Source organism: Suncus etruscus, chromosome 19 (assembly GCF_024139225.1).
Source record: "Suncus etruscus isolate mSunEtr1 chromosome 19, mSunEtr1.pri.cur, whole genome shotgun sequence".
Lineage (NCBI taxonomy): Eukaryota > Metazoa > Chordata > Mammalia > Eulipotyphla > Soricidae > Suncus > Suncus etruscus.
This window is the reverse complement of record NC_064866.1, coordinates 40,548,409-40,570,954: the sequence shown is the minus strand read 5'-3', so window position 1 is coordinate 40,570,954 and position 22,546 is coordinate 40,548,409. Positions and strand designations below refer to the sequence as shown.

The 22,546-nt window shown below is 39.1% G+C and overlaps 2 protein-coding genes across 3 annotated transcripts in view; one reads left to right on the top strand and one right to left on the bottom strand.

The window, feature by feature from the left end:
- OC90 (otoconin 90) overlaps nucleotides 1–8,027 on the top strand; it is a 32,159-nt gene extending 24,132 nt beyond the window's left edge. Inside the window, exons 8-11 of the mRNA XM_049765584.1 lie at nucleotides 1,650–1,766; nucleotides 3,657–3,828; nucleotides 5,356–5,462; nucleotides 7,683–8,027. Coding sequence (XP_049621541.1) covers nucleotides 1,650–1,766; nucleotides 3,657–3,828; nucleotides 5,356–5,462; nucleotides 7,683–7,996 — 710 coding nt within the window. The 3' untranslated portion in view covers nucleotides 7,997–8,027. The remainder of the gene's footprint in view (nucleotides 1–1,649; nucleotides 1,767–3,656; nucleotides 3,829–5,355; nucleotides 5,463–7,682) is intronic.
- Nucleotides 8,028–14,319: 6,292 nt separating this feature from the next.
- EFR3A (EFR3 homolog A) overlaps nucleotides 14,320–22,546 on the bottom strand; it is a 110,264-nt gene continuing 102,037 nt past the window's right edge. For both annotated transcript variants that reach the window (XM_049765568.1, XM_049765569.1), the window contains exons 21-23: nucleotides 20,335–20,438; nucleotides 19,841–19,890; nucleotides 14,320–16,506 (exon numbers count right to left, since the gene is read on the bottom strand). In XM_049765568.1, the coding sequence (XP_049621525.1) occupies nucleotides 16,401–16,506; nucleotides 19,841–19,890; nucleotides 20,335–20,438 (260 nt within the window). In that variant the 3' untranslated portion in view covers nucleotides 14,320–16,400. The remainder of the gene's footprint in view (nucleotides 16,507–19,840; nucleotides 19,891–20,334; nucleotides 20,439–22,546) is intronic.

Below are 22,546 nucleotides of genomic sequence, written 5' to 3'. Positions count from 1 at the left end.
CTGGTAGGTGGGCTGGTGTAACTGCAGTAGGAGAAGCTAAGTCGAGACATTCTCTTTGTCTGGACCAGGCCGTTTTGAAGGCTTAGAACTGGATCACAGCTTGTGGCTAAGAGGGCAGATGAGACTTACTGTGTATATGGAGAACCAGACAAGAAAGGGGAGACCGAGCCTTCTAGGCTGCTGTGCCAACATGCTGTCACCAAGTGTGGTCAGAAATTAGAGCCATAGTACAACAGAGTACTTTCCTGGCATGTGGCAAATATGGATTCTATCCTGGGCACACTCAATCAGTTCTCCAAGCCTATTAGAGTGATTCCGAAGTGCTGAGCCAACAGTAAGGCCTAAGCATCACTGGGTATGACACCCCCCAAAACAAAAAATGTTTGCAGTAACTTGAGGAGCATGGGATGTAATTTTGTTCATCTCATTATTAACTATGATTTGACTTACTTTCTTCCCCACTCTCTGTGTCTCTTCACTGCAAGCCCCGATGGGCCATCTCTTGGCAGGCAACCTTAGAGTAAAATATAATGCAAGGGCACAAGAGGCTGTAATCATTTCTGCCCAAGAGATGCTATGTCACAGACTGATTGGTCTTGAAACAAAGGAGTCTTCTGGGGTCCCTTGAAAGGTGTGTACCCAAGGTCGTCAAATGGGAAACAGAGGCCAAGGAGTCACATTGAGTTCAAGTTCTGTCCCATTTATTCAAAATAAAAGGTGGAATATTTATACTCAATTTCTTGACAAATCATAAGGCTAATTTACCCAAGAAAAGGCACAGGGGAAATTGTTCAAGGCATATTTCTGATACAGAATAGTTTCACTTTTGAGGTTGTTTCTTTCTATCAATAGTTTCACAATAGGAAGATCAGTTCAGAATTGTTTTGGTTTTATGCACATTGAAATGGAGCCTGAAATGTTAACCCTTACTATGACTGCACATAGTTAGATTTGAGGGTGAGTAATTTTTCTGTAAGACTAAATACAAATACTTGAATCTACGCAAATGTTTCTTAAAAGGTAAGTTTATATATCTGCGTAATTTTTAAGAGATGCTCTAAGAAAAGTGAGTAATAATTATTAGATAAAGAATATTTGAAATCATGTAAATATTTAATCTGAGTAATCTTAGAATGTCAGCTGAAGTTATTCTCCATTAATATTTAGGCTACATCCCCTTTTTTCCTGACTGTCTCATGGACAGGCAACCAAGGTTTTTCAGGGCTCTAATGACTGTGAGTACAGGTTAATTTTTCAAGCATCTTTTCTTACAGGTGCTACATTTTCAGCGTCCCCTCTGTGAGTACAGACTGCTTTGAAAAGGTTCCTATAATTGTGGACAGCTTTTAAAATACCCTCCCTTAGGCAGTTAGGGTCTCTTTAAATTTGGTGCCTACCTAGGTCTCAGGATTTAATACAAAGGATGTAGCAATGCCATTCAGATGTTCTGACTGACTCTTGGCAGTTTGATTGTATCTTAGAAAATATTGCGATTATTCAAATAGTTCAAAAATTCCTGGGTCCCTGAGACTGCTCAGAGGTTTGTCACCTGCATTTGGGGACACTCCCAGTATCTACCTATATCTGGCCATGACCTGGTCTCCTTTCTTGAACCAAATATTTGAGGCAGCTCTAATGTTGTGTTTTAGGATCAGCAGAGATCATGGCCACAGTTCCAGAAATCTCCGCTGTTCCCACCAGCACTCAGTCTTTGGGGTTGGCAGTGTCTTCTGTCAAAAGTGGACCTGAGAATACAGCTGGAAGAGGTAAGGTGGGGGGGGGGCAGAAATGCCTGCATTCCCCTAATCCCCAGGGTCTACATACGTCAGGAGAGTGGGCCATATGCCACCATGACCTTCTCCAAGGTTGTCTGTATGGATTGTCTCTTGCCATGAAGGCACACAGGGTCTTTACTTTACCTGGAGTCCCTCAGAATCCCTTTGCTTGTGTTTTTGCTTCTTGCAGATGGAAAGACAGGGGCACTGCCCACTTTAGATTTTGTTGGAGTGATATGAGTTTAAGGATCCTCTTCTCTTTCACATTTCCACTGCACACAGAGTGTGGATATGGTAGAACTATGACAGTAATGGCATTGGAGTGTAAGCCTGTGCCCAGAGCCCTCTGTTGCCTTCTACCGAACCCTAGATGGTGGCTTTACAGATATTGGCTTCACTTACCCAAAGCTGAAGGAGGAGGAGATGGTGGTAGGCAAAATGAAAGACAGTAAAAGATACTCAGGAGGCTTTAAGTACTGCCATTGCTTCATAACCTGATGAGGTTAGGAACCTTAGAGGTCAGCAAGGACTCTTCAAGGATGCTGGCCACTCTACTCAAAAATTAGATGTGTTGGCCAGGGAGATATTTAGAAATTTGAGGTGCTCACGCCACTTAGATTGGCACACATCACAAAGAAGGAAAACAAGCAGTGCTGGCAGGGATGTGGAGAGAAAGGAATGCTCTTTCACTGCTGGTGGGAATGCCGTCTAGTCCAACCTCTATGGAAAGCGATATGGAGATTCCTCCAGAAACTGGAAATTGAGCTCCCATACGATCCAGCTATACCACTCCTAGGAATATATCCGAGGAACACAAAAATACAATACAAAAATCCCTTCCTCACACCTATATTCATTGCAGTGCTATTTACAATAGCCAGACTCTGGAAACAACCAAGATGCCCCTCAACAGATGAGTGACTAAAGAAACTGTGGTACATATACACAATGGAATACTATGCAGCCATCAGGAGAGATGAAGTCATGAAATTTTCCTATACATGGATATACATGGAATCCATTATGCTGAGTGAAATAAGTCAGAGGGAGAGAGAAAGATGCAGAATAGTTTCACTCATCTATGGATTTTAAGAAAAATGAAAGACATTTTTAGCAGTATCTCAGAGACAAGAGAGATGAGGGCTGGTAGGTGCAGCTCATGACATGAAGCTCATCACATAGAGTGATGAGTGCAGTTGGAGAGATGACTACACTGAAAACTATCATAACAATATGAATGAATGAGGGAAGTAGAAAGCCTGTCTCGAGTACAAGTGTGGGTGGGGTGGGAGGAGGGAGATCTGGGAAATTGGTGGTGGGAATGTTGCACTGGTGAAGGGGGGTGTTCTTTACATGACTGTAATCATACAACTACAATCATATTTGTAAGCACGGTGTTTAAATAAAAATAATTTAACAATAAAAAAAGAAAGAAAACAAAAAAGAAATTTGGGTGCATGCTCTGTTGATGCTGGGACCCATGTTCAAATCCTGGCAACCAGATAGGTTTCCTGAATACCACTGGGATGGGGGCTCTCTAATAAGCCCCTTGGCCCAATTGGCTAAGCATCACAGAGGGTGGCTCTGGGATTCCTAGAACCCCAGGTGAGCACTCTGCCAAAGGAAGGGGGGGAGAGAATTGGACCAAACAGCATCTCCCATTCTGACTCTTTTCCATCTCTTAGGGGGTACTTAATTACAAGGGGTAGAAAGGGCAAGATGAGGCAGATGAGCTCCAAAAGGCAGCTTGACCAAAGAGGGGTGTGACCAAAAAGATGGCAAGGGGAGGCACAGCACAAGGCTGTTCTAAGACCACTAGTGCCTGCTTCTATGTTTGCCCCCAAATTTCCTGCTCCCCTGAGAACCTTTGCTTCTAACCAGCCTGTGACAGATTCACCTTCCTGCAGCGAAGAAGGGGGGACAGCATGCAAAGGATGCCAAGACTTGGGGAGATGCTCTTTTGCCTGACATCCCAATGCCCAGAGGAATTTGAATCTTACGGCTGTTACTGTGGGCAAGAAGGACGAGGTGAGCCCAGGGATACTCTGGACAGGTAAGGAAGGGGAAAGCAGCAGAGGGGGTGGTAGATAGTTCTGCTTGCAGAGAGGTTTCACAGTGAGTTTCTGCAGCTTTTTCTTATGCAGCAGGCTTGCCATCTGGCATGAGAGTATTAGTCTTTAGTAGAGAAGATCCCCAAATCTGCCTATTTTGCAGTGATCAGGTATAAAATCAGGGTCTCTACTTGAGCTGTTTTGCAGGAGACCACATGGAAATAGCTTCTTAACATTGAATAGAACTGTTAACATTTCCATCTCCCATTCTGGGAAGAATTTTCCTGATCTCACTTATTTACTCATACATGCGTCATACGACCTACATTTCCCAAGTTTTTTGCTCTGTACTGTTTTTGTTTTTGTTAAGTACTAAGCTAGGTGATAGAAAGACAGTATTAACCTAAAAAAGTAAAGTGAAACAAACTACCTATGCCTAGGGAAAGCTTCTTTGGTGAAAAAGGTGGACAAGCCAATGAATGTGCCACTCGATACAGTAAAGTGAGTGGAAGAAGCAGTGGAAGGATGGAGTTTGAGATGACTCCTCAGAGATGAGTTTGAGGAATACTTAGAGAATTGAGACAGTGGGGAGATTTTATGGAGAGGGCCCAGGAGAGTGTTCAAAGAGACCATGCTTTGCACATGAGAGTCACGGCTTTGATTCTCAGCACATCATAAACCAAAGCACCACTGGAGCAAATCCTAAGCTCTGAAACCAGAAGTAGCTACTGAGCACTAATGGATGTGGCCCCAAACTGAGTCCCCTAGTAATGGAGAACCCGCATTCAAAAGACAGCAGGTAGAACACTTACCTGGCCTATTATGCCCATGCCCCCCAATTCAGCACTGCCAGGTAGCACTGGAGCTCCTAGCATTGTCAACCAGGATGATAAAGGCTGGTAAAGTAGATGCTTGGCTGAGCAAAATTGTTCTATCCCAAACCTCCAATCTATGATAGAGCACTGCTCTGACTGCGGTCTCCAATGCTGAGCAAGTTGTTAAAGGACTTAGAAGAGTGACAAAGGGTGTGTTCGGGAGCATTCCTTAATGGCTGTAGCCATCACAAGTGTCCTGAGGTTGTTCTATTTGGCTGGGACTGGGGAATACTGACATTTCACAACTAACTCTACTAGGACAAACGAATGGTCTTAAAAAGTGTTGACTTACTTTCACACATTTACTGCGGCTTTTCTCTATGCCACTTTCTAGATGCAATTCTGCATTTATGCTTGGTAGTTACTTTACTGTCTGTTGAGGCTGAAATCCTGTGGGACTAACAGTTCTATGTTGCAAAAGAGCAGAGGGAGTAAAGTCACTTGAGCTCATACAGTGCTTTTCTATAAATCAAAACTTACACATCAATGCGCCATCCCTGAACCGCCGTATGAGTAGCTCTTGTTCTACACAAGAATAAATATTACACTCATGGGAAAGAAAGTTCTTGCGTCTCCAGGGCGTATGGGAGGAGCCCGTCTTGAGGGAATTCCTGGAGCTTCTGAGCAAATAAAGGGTTTTCGTGCTTGTTTCAGGTGCTGTTTTTCCCACCACTGCTGCCTGGAGCAGGTGAGAAAATTGGGCTGCCTGCTGGACAGGATTCCTCCATCACCAGTGGTGTGTGAGGGTCGCACCCCCAAGTGTAAGTGTGGTGTGTGGACTTGGGCTTTGAGGCACTAATTCAGTCAAGTGGCACTGTATATGCTGTATATATGCAGCAGTATATGCTGCTGGTGGCTTTTCTAACACCTTTTCATATTCACTTTGACCCAATACCTTTAATACATACTAGGACCTCTGTTCCTTTCATGAAATTCAAATGGTGCTAAAGTCACCCGTTGTCTAAAGTCACTGAGCAAATATCACAGATCTCATCCTTATAGCCCCGTGACACTCAATTTCTGAGACACAGAGGAGGATGCCAAGGCCCGGGGAGGCAAAGAATTATGGGCTGGCCCTTGGACTGAAAAGTTGGATTGTCTTTGAACTAAGCCTTCATTTTGCTATTAACTCTCTTCTCCTCAGAAGCAGAACCTTTTCCCAGAGAGATGTTAAAAAAAAAAAAAAACCTTTAAAAAGTGGGTATTTCTAGAAATAGAAAAGAGAATCATAGCCTTTTGGGAACTCCTAGCAGGCTAGGAAACAATGCTGTGGGACAGTCAAAGCAGTAAATCAGGCAAGACTGTGGTTGTGTAAGGTGAGGTAGAGATACGTCATGAGAACCAGAGGGGTATGGCAGAATGATAGGGCTCTTGTTTGTTTTGGCCACACCAGGCATCGCTCAGGGACTACTCCAGCTCTGCACTCAGGAATCGTAACTGGCATGTTCCTGGCAGGCACAGGGGACCATATGGGATACCAGGATTCCAACCACTGTCAATCTTGGGTCAGCTGCGTTCAAGGCAAATGCCCTACCGCTGTGCTCTTCGGCCCCTGATAGGGCTCTTGTTTTACACAAGAATAACCTTGGTTTAATTCATGGCACCACTTATAGTCCCCTGAGCACCTCCAGGTGTGATGCCTGAGCACAGTGTGGGAAGTATGCTCTGAGCACTGTTGGGTGTGGTAAAAAACCAACCAACCAACCAACCAACCAAAAAACCCAACAACCAAGAAATTCCAATGAAACTCTTAGCTTTTGACTTCCCCAGTGTAGACACAGGATCTGATGATTATTACTGACATCTTTAGTCATGCCTCAGGTCCCATCTGCTCCTCCTCTCTCCACTGCTTAACATGCCAGGGCTCTGCACTTATATTCTGAACCAGATAGGATTCTGTAAACTTGCAGTCCAGTGCCCTGTGCTGAGTACAATGTGGGGCAGTGAGATACTTAGAGAACTGTTTTGTGCTATTTTCTTCTTCTTCTTTATTTTTATCTTTTTAAACACCGTGACACTTCGTGCTATTCTAAGCACAGAGCTGGCCCAGGGCAGCAGGGTTATGTAATCGTTCACTCTCTGCTTCTGCAGATGAATGGTAAAACATTTATTTGGAACTAAAGTTGAGACCAATGTGGATTAAAAAGGAAAAGGAAGTGTGATGACCAAAACTCTGGTTGATTGATACCTTATGGTCAGACTAGACTATATCATTAGCTTGGATGAAAACTACAGAATGTGAGTCAATGTCTAAACATCTCTGGAGGCATTATTTGTGAGTCATATAGGTACCATGTATCCCCATCCCTACTGCGTATACTGAAACATATCAGAAATAAGGCAAGCTGGCCAGTTACAGACCACAAAATCACATGTATTCAAATTTTAGAATTTGAATTTCAGATAAGTGATTTTATTAGATATTCCCATTAGAAACAAACTTATTACTGGGCCTTCATTTTGTGAAATGCAAAGTTAATTGGAAATCCCACATTTAGCTAACTCTATTAAATGAGACCTAAATTATTCTAGTTGAAATGGAGAAAACCTAAAGAGTTTCTTTCTTCAACAAATATTTCTAATTCTAAAGATATTTGGCAATGACGAGGCTAGGTGCTTGGGACATGTAGGAATCGCAAAGCAAAATGTTTCGTTCCAGCAGAAGATAATTACTATACAATTCCATTAATATAAAATCCACGGTGATAAACCGTGTCAGAGAGGCAATTAATGATAACCCACGAGAGGAGAGATAGAGAATACTATTTTGGCCTGAAGGCTCTGTGAAGCTTTTAGGAAATAGCAAGTGGAGTCCTGAGAGCTAACACCCAAAGAGAAAAGTATTTCCAGCAGAGAGAAACATGTATGCAAGACACCAAGAGGTTATGAGATGGGAGTGGGAGTAAAAAGGATTCAGGGCACTCAGAGTAATGGTGGGTCTGTGCCGGTTCTCAATTTCTATTCTGCTCTTACCCTCTAAGGTGTGGGACTGAGCCTGTGTACGAAACTGCTTTGTGCCTGTGACGAGACGGCAGCCCAGTGCATGGCCTCTGCCTTCTTCAATCAAAGCCTCAAGTCATCAGACCTACAAGAATGCCAGGGCAGCCAGCTCTCCTGTGAGGACAGCATGCATGGGGGAGCTTCTGCTGCCTCCTTTGACTCCAGCTCTGAGGAGGTCAGTGAGGAAGACACACCCCACATGGAGGGCCTGAAAAGAACCAGAAGATTTGTGAGCAAGTCCCTTGGTCTCAAGGGGACCAGTCCACAGCATGGTCCTGGGCAGATCTTCAGATAAGCACAGCCTGTACTTCTGTTCCTCCCCTTACCCTTAAACTTCTGAGCAAGCCTCAGTGTTTGCCTGTGCACCTCTGTCCTTAGTAGAAGCTCAGAGAGAACAGAGGTAGATCTCTGCACATGTCCACTGAGGTCTGTGCTTAGCTCACATTTAAATGTGCACTTGGAAAAGGCAAGGACTAGCTTCTATACTTCCTATAGCACACTATGGAAGCTCAATAAAATATTCTGATCAATATATTTATTTAATTTTTTTTGAGGGGGACACTATTCCTGGGGAAACAAGGGTTAACTCTCAAAAATCCTCAGACCCATGATGTGGGTCTGGTGGTTTGAGTTGGGCCCAGCAATACTGCTGGTTGAGGGTCACGAAACAACTTGTACTTGCAAGATATAAACTCACCCTCCCCATAAGCTGTCTTCCACTCTCTTCATTAAAAAATACTGTATAGAGACAGTGGTGATAGTACAGCAGGTAAGTCAAGGTAAGTTAAGTTACCTTGCACGCTGCTGACCTGGATTTGATCCCTGACATCCCATCAGTGCCAAGAGTAAACCCTGAGTTCACTCTTGTTGGGTGTGGTCCAAAAACCAAATCTTTGATAATACTTTCAATTGTTAAAAGTATATACTGTTGTATGAATGAACATACTACAAAATTGAGACAGTGAAGGGAAGAAAAATCTGCTTCATAATCTCAAAAAGCTACTTTTCTTCTATTAAAAATGAAGTGGGACCGGAGCAGTGGTGCTAGAGGTAAGGCTCTGCCTTGCAAGCACTAGCCTAGGATAGACTGCAGTTCAATCCCCCGGCATCCCCTATGATCCCTCTAAGCCCGGAGCGATTTCTGAGCGCATAGCTTCATAACGCATAGCACCTCTGAGTGTCAAATAGGTGTGCCCCCCCCAAAAAAAAAAGTGTGGCTGAAGAGATAGTACAGTGGGTAGGGGTATGCCTTGCATGAAATAAGGGTTCAATCTCTGGCACCACATATGGTCATCTGAACACTAACAGGAATGATTACTTTGTGTAGTAATCCCTTTTGTAGGAGTAAGTCCTGAATACTGTCTGATATGCTTCCACACCCCAGAGTTTATTTACTTAATTAGTCTCAGGAGCTCAGTCTAGGTTCACCAATATCTCACTAAAGAATCCTGCCAAGGACTGTAGACAAAACTCATCTATATATCCTTAACACATATAGTAAGAGTTGCTGAAGAAGTTATTCAGCTATCATATTTCATGACCAAAAAATGTAAAATGGAAGCTCAAAATCATCCTTTCTTAAGTTTTCATTGATCTCAAGCCATTTATTGTCCTTCCTCTCTTCTCTCCAAACCTACCACCACTCCCTCACTCTCAATGACTGCCTAAAGGAACTATAATTTCATCTAATTTTTTGTTTGTTTGTTTTGAGCCACACCTGGTGATGCTCAAGGTTACTCCTGGCTATGGGATGCAAGGGGGGGGGGTGACGGAATCAAACCTAGGCTAGCACTGGGCAAGGCACATGCCTTACCGCTTCGCACCCCTAACTTCACTCAATTTTCAGGGAAAAAGGTATGTTTGTTTTTCAGGAATGCAACAGAAGATATAAAAGACAACTGGGTCAATGACAAAATCTCTGGGAACAGTAGCTGTAGCTGGAATAAAGATCAGTATTTGTGCCGGCTCCTCATGCCCAACAATGCAAAAACCAGATAACAACTACACATAGTGTGATTACACGGAAAACCCATTTTAAGGAAATCCCGACTTTATAATTGGCAGAAAAACTACTTCAGTAACTGTAGCACACACTATTCTTATTATCCAAGAAGCATGTCTGCCTTGGCTCCAAAGGCATACAGCATCTGTCTTCCTTGTTTCTATGTCATGTGGAATACTTGGATAGTAAAGATAATGTCTTAGCTTAGAGACGTGCAAAACCGCAAGCACACATGAATGATCTAACAATGATCTCACCTAATTCTACTGTGAAAGCTGACATCTTCTACGTGAAATGTCCTTCTTTCAGTCACCAAAGCCACACAATTACCTGCATATATTTTCTCCTTATTATGATAAAAAGTGCCATTAGCCATATCAAATCCAATCCTTGCAACTTACCTAGGTACAATGCCCTCTTCTATAGATAGAACTCTATCCTCTCCAGGGTATGTTTTATACAAATACCTTCTTATTCTCTATTAGTTTATCCCTGTCTTTTTAGTATCCTTCAAATCAGCATGCAAACTCTTAAAATGTCTCATCTGGGGCCAGAGAGATAACAGAGCGGTAGGGCATACCTTGCAAGCAGCCACTCTAGGACAGATGGTGATTTGAATTCTGGCATCCCACATGGTCCCGCAGCCTGCCAGGAGTGATTTCTAAGTGCAGAGTCAGGACTAACCCGAGCACCACCAGGTGTGACCCAAATTCTCTCATCTTTAACTATCCTTCACATTACTTAAACGAGATGGGAGAAATTTTATTATAAGTAAGATGCTCTTATATTTAATCTTATCATGGACTATTTAACCATTTCAACTGGAGTTTTCATAACCAGTTCCTCCACATTTACATGATGATCACTTTCACGAGTTTCAGCCCAAATCATTCAGATAGGGTCTTAGCATGTCTGCTTGTGAACTTCCATTATTCTGCATCTTGACCGAAGCCTTCTCTGAGAATGAGTGGGAAACCAAATGTATACAATCCAAAAGTGCGGGAAGTGCAAACAGGGTTATCTTCGCTGAACAGAAGCTAAAGGATGTTTTCTTGATTTTTATCAGTTAGAAAAGCAATTTTAAGATTATCTTGAGATAATTATCTCTGTGATGGCCAATTTATAAATGGTCTCAACTTTTTCTCCTTCAACTTCCTTGTCCCACTTTGTTGCTGGAGTGTGATCACTCTCAAAGTTGTAGGTCAACTAGGTTTCGAAACTTTAGGACACAGCTTTCCTACAGGTTGACCCAGGATATAAGTAAAAGGTAGAAAAAGTAAATTTTAGAGCTGTGTTTTTTGCTCTCATTCATGTGAATTTGGTCGACCTGAGATCAGTATTTCGTCAGATGAGAGAACAGTTTACAAGATCTGGAAAACAAGCATATGGTAGCTGATCGTTTAAATTTCTATCTAAAGAAACAGGTTCTACGAAATGGAATAACCAGCCTCCGACTTTGGATCTAAGCAGCAACCACATTCCTGAAGCCCTAGTATAGTGAAAGCTATGAATGTATTTTTGTTTTTGGGTCACACCCAGTGATGCTCAGGGATTACTCCTAGCTATGCACTCAGAATTGCTCCTGGTTTGGGGGACCATATGGGACACCAGGAGATTTAATCTCGACCCGTCCTCGGCTAGCGTGTGCAAGGCAGATGATTTACCACTGTGCCACCGCTTTGGCTCCATTTTTAATAAGTTGTAATTGATTGACTGCTCTGCATCCAGTATGCTTGGGATAGTGAATCTCTTCTAAATGAACCAATTATTTTTCAAAGCTAACCTGCAGGGGCCAACCTTACAATAGGCATTTTTTGTAGATGATAATTTTATTTAATTTTTTAACTTTAAAGGATCAAATTTTTGCCCAGTACCATTCCATCAGGAAGTGGAAGAGTTGTGATTTTATTTAATATTCATACGATATCAAACTTTGATTTGATATCTATATGAAAATGCATTAAAAAGTATTAAAGAAGTATGATTGTGTGTACACGCACCTATAAATACATTTCAATAAGTTGTATATATCAGGGACAACACAGCTATAAGAAACATTTAAATAATAATTATTCAATGTTTAGGAAAAAGTGAATGGGCACATGGATACATGGTGTCCAAGCATATGTTGCCTCCATCTCCCCTCTGGGATGTGGGACCAGAGCGGTGGCACAAGTGGTAAGGCGTTTGCCTTGCAGGTGGCTAACCTAGGAAGGACTGCAGTTTGATCCTGGCGTCCCGTATGGTCCCCCAAGCCTGGAGTGATTTCTGAGTGCACAGCCAGGAGTAACCCCTGAGTGTCACCAGGTGTAGCCAAAAAAACAAAAACCAAAACTCTGGGATGTGTATTGAGGTTCTCTCTGCCTCTCTCAAGTACATTACTCTCTCTTTGTATCCTCTCCTTTCCTTTCCTTAGAATTTCCTCATTAATCCGTTTTTACTTAAAAAAAAAATGAGCAGGGTATGTGTTTCCATTTCTGTGTGCCCTCTCTTATTTCTTGGAGCAGGGTTTTATAGTTTTCTTTGTATAGGTACTTCACGTCTTTGGTCAAGTTGACTCCAAAATATTTGAGTTTGTGCGGCACTAATGTGAATGGGGTTGTTTTCTTACTGTCCATTTCTTCATTATCATTATTGGTGTATAAAAAGGCCATTGATTTCTGTGTGTTAACTTTGTAGCCTGCCATATTGCTATATGAATCTATTATTTCTAGAAGCTTTATGGTAGAGTCTTTAGGGTTTTCTAAGTAGAGTATCATGTAATCTGCAAACAGTGAGAGCTTGACTTCTTTCTTTCCTATCTGGATTCCCTTGATATCTTTTTCTTGCCTAATCGCTGTAGCAAGTACTGCCAGTGCTATGTTGAAGAGGAGTGGTGAGATTGGCAGGATTACCATAAAAAAAATGGCAATACTCCCCAAAGCATTATACAGATTTAATGCGATTCCTCTAAAGATACTCATGACATTCTTCAAAGAAGTGGATCAAACACTGTTGAAATTCATTTGGAACAATAAACACCCTCGAATAGCTAAAGCAATCCTTGGGAAAAGGAATATGGAAGGCATTACTTTCCCCAACTTTAAACTATTATCAAAACAGCATGGTATTGGAATAAAGACAGACCCTCAGATCAGTGGAATAGGCTTGAGTACTCAGAGATATGTTCCCCAGACATACAATCACCTAATTTTTGATAAAAAGGCAAGAAATTCTAAATGGAGCAGGGAAAGCCACTTCAACAAGTGATGTTGGCACAACTGGTTAGACACTTGCAAAACAGCGAACATAGATCCCCAGTTAACATCATGTACGAATGTAAAATTCAAATGGATTAAAGACCTTGATATTAGACCTGATACCATAAGGTATATAGAACAGCATGTAGGTAAAACACTCCATGACATTGAGACTAAAAGCATCTTCAAGGGGGAAACTGCACTCTCCAAGCAAGTGGAAGCAGAGATAAACAGATGGTAATATATTAAGCTGAGAAGCTTCTGCACCTCCAAGGAAATAGTGCCTAGGATACAAGAGTCACCCACTGATTGGGAGAAACTATTCACCCAATACCCATAAGATAAGGGGCTAATATCCAAAATATACAAGGCACTGACAGAACTTTACAAGAAAAAACATCTTATCCCATCAAAAAATGAGAAGAAACGGACAATTTGACAAAGAAGAAATACAAATGGTCAAAAGGCACATGAAAAAATGCTCCACATCACTAATCATCAGGGAGATGCAAATCAAAGTAACTATGAGGTACCATCTCACACCACAGAGATTGGCTGCACATCACAAAGAATGAGAACATGCAGTGCTGGTGGGAATGTGAAGAGAAAGGAACTCTTATCCACTGCTGGTGGGTTTGCCGTCTAGTTCAACCTTTATGGAAAGCAATATGGAGATTCCTCCAAAAACTGGAAATCGAGCTCCCATACAATCCAGCTATACCACTCCTAGGAATATACCCTAGGAACATAAGAATACAATTCAAAAATCCTTTCCTCACACCTATATTCATTGCAGCACTATTTATAATAGCAAGACTCTGGAAACCAAGATGCCCTTCAACAGATGAATGGTTACAGAAACTGTGGTATATATACACAATGGAATATTATGCAGCCATCAGTAGATGAAGTCATGACATTTTTCTATACATAGATGTACATGGAATCTATTATGCTGAGTGAAATAAGTCAGAGGGAGAGATAGATGCAGAATAGTCTCACTCATCTATGAGTTTTAAGAAAAATAAGACACACTTGCAAAAATTTTCAGAGACAAAAGAGTGGAGGGCTGGAAGTTCCAGCTCACTACACGAAGCTCACCACAAAGAGTGATGAGTGCAGTTAGAGAAATAACTACATTGAGAACTATCATAACACTGTGAATGAATGAGGGAAGTAGAAAGCCTGTCTAGAGTACAGGCGGAGGTGGAGTGGAGAGGAGGAAGATTTGGGACATTGGTGATAGGAATGTTGCACTGATAAAGGGGGAGTGTTCTTTACATGACTGAAACCCAACCACAATCATGTTTGTAATCAAGGTGTTTAAATAAAGATATTAATTAAAAAAAATGAGTGGCATAAGTTGTAGACTACAAACAGGATGATTAACAGTTTATTGAATTTCAAATATCTGCAAAAATATAGCAATACAGAGAACTTCATAAATCCTAAACTTTATTCCAAACTGGTTACATAATACAGTATACATACCTATGACCAGCAGAATCTCCTGCACTTTCCTGAAAGGGAGAATGCAAAAAAGATCCACTTCTTGAGAATCATCGTTAACAAGACCAGTTCAGTAATTTCAGATATACAGAAGTCTACTAATTAAGAACGAGAGAAGTCCCACAAACCCAAATCAACAGTTTATAGACCAAGATAAAGATGTGATACACATTCGTTGAAAGGGGTTTCTTTTACATGCAATACATGCATTTTTGAATCACCGAAAAACATAAAGTTTGCTTTGCATGAGTGCAAATGAATATATATTCTTTTCTTATGCTATTAAATTATATATATTTTTCCATACAAAAGCACACAGTGTTAATCTATAAAATGACATCCAAGTGGATGATGATTGTGCATGTCCATCTGCTTTTGGCCTCAGATTTTGAAATGGTCAAACATTTCATGTGAACAAGAAGCAAATCTACAGTGAGAAAGCTGCGACTCAACTAGCAAACTGGCCAGAGAGAAGCAAGTATTGAGTGTACAATTACTCAAAAACAGGTCTGTGCTTACTAAATCTCTCAAGCTGCTTGAGAATGACTCTATAGATCTAATTAAAGAATGAAAACATTTTTGAGTACGTCTGTTCTAGGATCACTTCCTGACTTCTTGGTGTCAATTAGCAGTTCCCAAGTAATCAATTATTCCACTAAACACTGCAGTTTATTTTCAAACAAAAACTAAAAACTTTAATGTTTTTAGAGCTATCTATTTGTATTGTATGTTATTTTATGTAAAAGAAATCCTGTCTGAAAAGGTAGTAGAATTTTAAACAAGTCAGTTAATAAATGTGTTTTGTCAGAAATTTGAGTTGCCAAAAAAGTTCATTGTTGCCATGTGAAAAATTTCACTATGATGTACATAACTTAAGGAAACATTATGGGTCTGCCAGCACATGTAATCCTATTTGTCATTAGCTTCTATCAACAGAAGCCTAAATTGAAGACTCTTAGCATACCGGATTGCTAGAACTCTAGGCACTCTTTTCAAATATATTAAAACTCAAACTGAGGTACACTGAAGCCATTCACAATTGCAAATTAATTAAAAGCTCATCTGGGGATTTTTTTCCTATGAGGATTTAACATAGTACACAATGTAAATTAATGTGCTCTTAATAGAAATCAAAATGTATAAACTTTCCCCCAAATGAACCAATAGCTATTTAAAACGTCCTTTTCCCCTATATTAATATATATCATTGTATTAATGGAGTCATAGCAAACTACTGCTATAAATTTCAAAGCATAGTCTGTAAACTAATACATCTTATGTAAAAAAATATTGCACAGTTCCGTACTCCAAGAGAAAACTCACAGCCTCTCAAATAGCATGGGAAAACTCTAGGGAGAACACACAGTATTCAAGAATAAACACTTGAAAATATGGCGACTCTTAGGGTTGGATTCTAGAGATATTATTATTCAATAGTTATTACAATCTAAGCAAACTGAGAAATGCCTATCCTGTATTATTACAGTAATAAATAGTGGGATGCCTATTACAAGAATTATACAGCCCCATAATTCAGAATAGATTGATATGTATTTGTTTTTGCAGAAAAACGTAAGTAATTCTATTTCTAAGAAGCAGTGTACAATTTAATACAGTTTATCCATTTCATACATTTCAACCCTGTAGATTAATCTTTGTGAAAGGTTAAAATGTACAGTTTAAGAAAGGAATGATGTGAGACATTTATATGTTTAATTTTAGAAGCCAAAAGAAATCTCCAAAGAAATAAACATAGTGTAAAACTATGTATAAAAGTACTCTAAATCTCAGATTACAAATTTTCTAATATGGCAGGCCAAGCATTTGGATATCGGTAAGTTGCATTCTTATGTTTAGAAATATATTGACATGTATTAACCCCTCAAAACTTGTTTTGGCCTTCTAAGTTTCAGTCTTAAAATTCTATGCTGAGGTCTTCATGAAGTCACTTAGTACACACACAGGTCTGGAAACTTCATTTCATAAACTGGAACAGACTGGTATTGGGCATGCCCAGATGTAATGGTCAGTGTTCCTGATGGACTGGGAGGAGGACTGAAAATAAAAAAAAAGGAGTAACGGTCAACAAATCTATTTAAGAGATGCTCACTAAAGAAAGCATTCTAACTTCCATCTGCAAATAAAACTGGGCGACTCCTTTGCCTCAGAGGTCAATTTGATGTCTAGCTATAAGGCCTACGAAAAAGTTCATAGTCCTATCTAGTGAATGTCAATTTTATTTTATATATATATATATATATATATATATATATATATATATATATATATATATATATATATATATATATATACACAGAGATTTTTACCCTAGAATTATACTATATACTTTCTTCTTGTAAAGTTATTTAGTTTCACTAGTAAAGGCTCCTCCATACATTAAAAGTTCCTTCCTATATACTATTATTTTTGATAATCAAACAGTATTTCATTATATGAGTATACTGTATCTGGTTAAATGTAGCAGATAAATGCAAATTCATTTCCGTTACTACACATAAAATGACAGGTCTATTTTTATACATATCGTTCTGTCCTATCTTCTTGGTTTAGAAACTTACAAATAGTATTTCTGGATCACAGTATATTACAATTTTTCTCTGATGCATATAATACCAGCAATATGCTTTAGTACTTGAGTGTATACCTGTTCTCTTAGATGACTCTAAATACAGTATAAAATAATTTTTATAGTTTTTTTTATTTAGTATTTATTTTATGTTTAAAACAGTTTGAGTTCATCATCCATATTTCTGCTATTTTTCATTGAGGACACTTACCCTTTGTTATATAATAAAAGTACTTTTACACAATCATTATCTCTCAGCTGTAAGGTTTGTTTTTGTTGTCAAGTACTTAAAAACCTTACCAAATATTATGTTCCTATTTTTTTGACTTATGAGAAAACTTTCCCAAACTTTCTTGCTCTCCTTTCCTTCCGTTTCTTCTTTTAATCCGTCTTCCTCAGAATTTGAGTTGTACAAATGATATTTATTGAGCATCAGTGCTTTTAAAAGCTGGAATATATACCCTTATGACAGATATTTCTCCTCATTTGTATATTTTGAATTATTTTAAACTGTTCTCCATGACGTTGTTCAGTTGACACATATTTCTTAATATCTTTGTATTGGTAACTAAAAATAATTTTGCAATCACCATTCCAAAATTTCTAACATTTCTTTATTTTTTGATTTAGGCTAACTGTCCGAATAAATACATAAACATTATGTATCTTATTTAAGAATTGAAAAAACATGTCCCAGTGTAATTGCTCTTCAACCTGAAAAAAAAACAATCCTTAGTATTCTTTACAGTATAAGTCTGTGATAAATCTAGTTTCTATGAGAAGGTCTTTTATAGATTCTCACTTTAGAAAGCCCCTTTCACGAGATTTCTAGGTTGTTTCTTTTTATCAGCCATACAGTATAACTAAATAAAACATGGTATTCTCTAGAAATATTGCTTTTAAAAGCACGATTATGAAGTTAAATTTTTACTTGACATTCACTAGCTGTGCTATTTTCTCTAAGCTTTAGTTTCTTCACTTGAAAAATTAAAAAAATAAGCATCTACTTACCTTTACAGAGTATAGCAAGGACTAGCAGAAATACAGATATAAAATAGGTAGCAGAAAATCAAGTATACAGTATACTGTATACAGTATTCATCAAGTATACCTTATGACAATAGGGCATGCAAGAAGTGAATGCTGCTACCTAGTCACTTTGCCTGAAATAGTTCAGTATTGATGTATGTTCTGCAATCTTGCAATCTTAAACTTGGTAGGTGTAGTTGAAAGGGTAAGAGAAACATCTAAATCTTAGAATAGAATATGAAAGTGTGACTGTCTACGAAAACAAAATCAAGACCTAGAACATCTACCACTCCTCTATTTATAAGATAGGGCTGAAGAAAACCCAATTAAAAAGTTAAAACAGGGACTGGAGCGGTGGCACAGCGGTAAGGTGTCTGCCTTGCCCATGCTAGCCTAGGATGAACCAAGGTTCGCGCCCCCGGCGTCCCATCTGGTCCTTCAAGCCAGGAGTGATTTCTGAGCGCATAGCCAGGAGTAAACCGAGTGTCACTGGGTGTGGCCCAAAAACCAAAAAACCAAACCAAACGAAAAGTTAAAACATAGAAGGTACCACTGCCACAGAAATTAATTCCAGGGGCCGGGCGGTGGCGCTAAAGGTAAGGTGCCTGCCTTGCCTGCGCTAACCTTGGACGGACCGCGGTTCGATCCCCCGGTGTCCCATATGGTCCCCCAAGCCAGGAGCAACTTCTGAGCACACAGCCAGGAGTAACCCCTGAGCGTTACTGGGTGTGGCCCAAAAACCAAAAAAAAAAAAAAAAAAAAAATTAATTCCAGACACATCGGTTCTATCTGTGATTTCTTTCTTTTCCCTTGCTTTTCTTCTCTCTTATGCTTTTGGGGCACACAGGGACTGTTCAGAGGTTTCTCCTCGCTCTGCACTCAGGCTGGGGACAATATAGGAAGCCAGGATTGAGCTCAGGTCGGCCATATACAAGGCAGAAGTCCTACGCACTGTTCTATTGTTCCTGCCCCAAAGGTCAGTTTCTACACCAAAGTCCAAAGAAAAATATGCAAAACCTTTTATTGTGGTGAAAACTAAGTTTTTTCTTCCCTCTGCTTTTTGCTTCATTATCTTATAACATACTGATATAGTAACAAAAATATATTAGGTATCATGTGCTTTGGAGCATAAAATAACTTATAGTAGCTTAAGATAGCTCAAGGTGAATTTAGTCAATGGTTTCCTAGAAAGGATGATAATTCCCTCAAGGTAATACAGGGGGCAGGGTGATTGTGGTGCATCTATACAGGGTGTTTTGTGTTTGTTGTTTGTTTGCTTAAAAAAAACAGATATTGAGGTGAGTCCTGAATTTTTTTTTCCTGAAATGAGGACAGTAGGTCAAATACATTTAGTAACCTTTTTGGTCACTGTCATTCAGATGAGTGAACTGCATAAATAGTTTTAATACTGCCTTGGAATGAACAGTGAGGCTGAACAATATTGCATTTTATCTTTGAAAATGCAAAAAAGTGCAAGAAACCGCCTAGTTAATTATTAGAAAGTGAGTCTTACAAATTACCCATATAGACATATTATACTTCTACTTAAAAGGAATGACAGAAAAGGGAAGCTAAAAAGCTAGAAGGAACCTGGACAAGAGCCGGTATCAAAATTTATCAGTAAAACGAATGTCAAGTTAAAGGTACCTGTATGATCTTTTGTTTATTATGAATGAGAAGCACAATCACTTTAATAACATTTTTAGGTTTAGATTTTCAGAGATCTAGTAGTTTCCTTTATGTCTAATTGCTTTGCAGCAATAAAATCCTTACCGTATAGTGAGTTCCAATATATGAGCTAGTCTATCATGAAGCAGATTTGTCTAAAAAAGGGAGGGAAAAAGTCAGAAATAAATGTAATTGTTTTTCAAAATATCCATATTAACACAAGAATAAAATTTAAGGAAGACATTAAACAAGCTGATAGTAACAGAATGTGTTTATTGGTCTCAGATATTAAAATCTAATATAATGTTTCTATTTCTTCCTCTCCTAGTCTAGCTGCTTTAAAAAAAAATCTAACATTATAAACTAAACTGACAAAATAAAATACAATTTTTCACTGGATAAAAAAAATAATCATTTAACACTCTCTTTAGTACCTGCCTTTTCTGTTCACAAAGAAATTATTTAGGCTTCAGAGATATGCCTTCCAGTTAAGTAATATGTTACTTTATATTCTGTTTATTTGTTGAAAGCTTGAAACCTACCAAATCAGTAACATAGAGTTTCCCACAAAATCAAACTTTGCTTCATCAATTACTCACTTTGGATTCACATTGTGCTGCTATTTCTTCAAATGGCGCTTTCTGGAACTTCTCTATCACTAGACGCCTCTTTTCCTTCTCTTGTTCTTCCATTCCATTGGTATCTAGAAAATATTTATTAAAATACATGAAAAAGAATACAGAATCTCATAGTACTTGGCTGTTGATCATAAAAGCATGTCCAAGTACTAAGAAATAAAGGCAATAGGCTATGTCTCTATCTATCTATCTATCTATCTATCTATCTATCTATCTATCTATCTATCTATCTATCTATCTATCTATCTATCTATCTATCTATCTATCTGCCTGTCTGCCTGTCTGCCTGTCTATTTATCTATCTCTCTATATGTCTGTCTGTCTGTCTATTTATCTATCTCTCTCTATATATATCTATCTCCGTGGCCTTACGTATTTAAAAATTCAACTTGAAAAATAATACTTCAAACTTAAATTTGGTGTACAGGCAATAATAACCAAATTTACAGGCAATAATATTTGCTCTTAGGAGTTCTTGAACTTTCTGGCTTTGCAGTTCTCTTAGCACACTTAAAATTTTATTCTGAAAATCAAGTTACCTTCTTAGATGTCAAATCTATTGATATGCAGTATAGTGGCAATATAAACAGGTTGGAGAAAGAACTCAGAAGCACAGACCTTGTGTATGAGTGCCTGGTGGATCCCTGGCACCACACTCCTCCAGAAAATGAACAAGCTTTATTAGCATATAAAATTGTGAAACTACTTTTACATGGTATTTTCAAATATCTATGATTCTTATCTACCTGATACATCTGAACTGTAACTTTGGTCTAGCAAAGGAATAATAGAGAGGTGATCATAATACTGTGTTATAATCATTCAGAACATTTGTTCTTCAATTTTTGTTAATCTGACAGTTTCAAGGGGAAAATATGCCTATTTTTATCTATCTCCACTTTTCAGAATAAGCTGTGTTACTTCTTAACAGTGGAAAGGATGCTGCTGGAGTGCTGCTTTTCCCCACTTGAAGTAAGAGCTTCACACCATTTCTTTCCCCAAACTTCCAAATATCACAGATTTTCCTTTCTTTTTTGGTTCTGGGGCCACACCCAGCTGTGCTCGCACTTACTCCTGTCTCTGCGACCTGGGGTCACTCCTAGTGGGCTGGGGGTGGGAACATCATATAGGATGGCAAGGAGCAAAATACTGATTGACCACTACCAGTAGCACCCTGCCTGCATTATCATCTCTGGTCCCCCTTTTTACTTTTTTTTTTTTTTTTTTAAATAATTTTTAATCTGGCCCTGGTATTCCAGGGTCAGAGATAGTACAGGATTAAGGGGCCTTCCATGTGGTTGTCCCTGGATCCATTCCATGCACTGCACGGGTGGGCCCGCAAGCACAGTTTTTAGGAAGAAGTCTCAGATGGATGCCCACTGTGGCTTAATATCCTACTCTACCGTATGCCTTGTTTGTGTAAAAGAAAAGACCAGTGAACAGTTTGTAACTCAATGCAACCAAGTGCTTTATGTGGCATGCTCTTTCCAAACACTTATGCTCATGGCTCGAAGTAATAAAAGTGACAACTTAGATTTATTTGTAAGGGAACTTACTTACGATTTCATACCATACCTGGTAGTACTAATGGCGAACTACTAGCTCTGTGTTTAGGGACAACTCCTGATAGTACATGGAGGTCATATGTGGTTAGCCACGTGCAAGGCTGATGATAATTTCTGTATCATCTCCTCCTTTCCACATTTTTTAAAGTGGTGTGGTGCCAGAAATCCAACCCAGGCACACATACTTACAAGGTCTGTGTTTTACTTCTGAGCTTTATCTCCAACCTTTTTATATTACTCCTATATTGCATATCAATAGATTTAACATTCAGGAAGTCTTGTCCAAGGTATTAAGTAAAATCTTGCTTTCCAAAAAAAAAACTGTTTATGATATTGAAGAATAGGCTGACCGCTAGCAAAGTAACTTTATTCATATTAATGTAGATAGTAATAAAGGGAAAACGAATTAACACTAGGATAATACTTTTATGATTTTCTAAATTCCTATATCAATCTCCTCCTTACCTCTAGGAGGGAGCAATTTGAGAAATGCTTCCCTTTACTGCTCAAGTCTTCAGTATGTATACCTTATTATTGTCTTTAAATATCTCTGCACATTTGATTATTAAGAATTGCTTACCAAATTCACTTCCTCCCCCTCTCCTCTT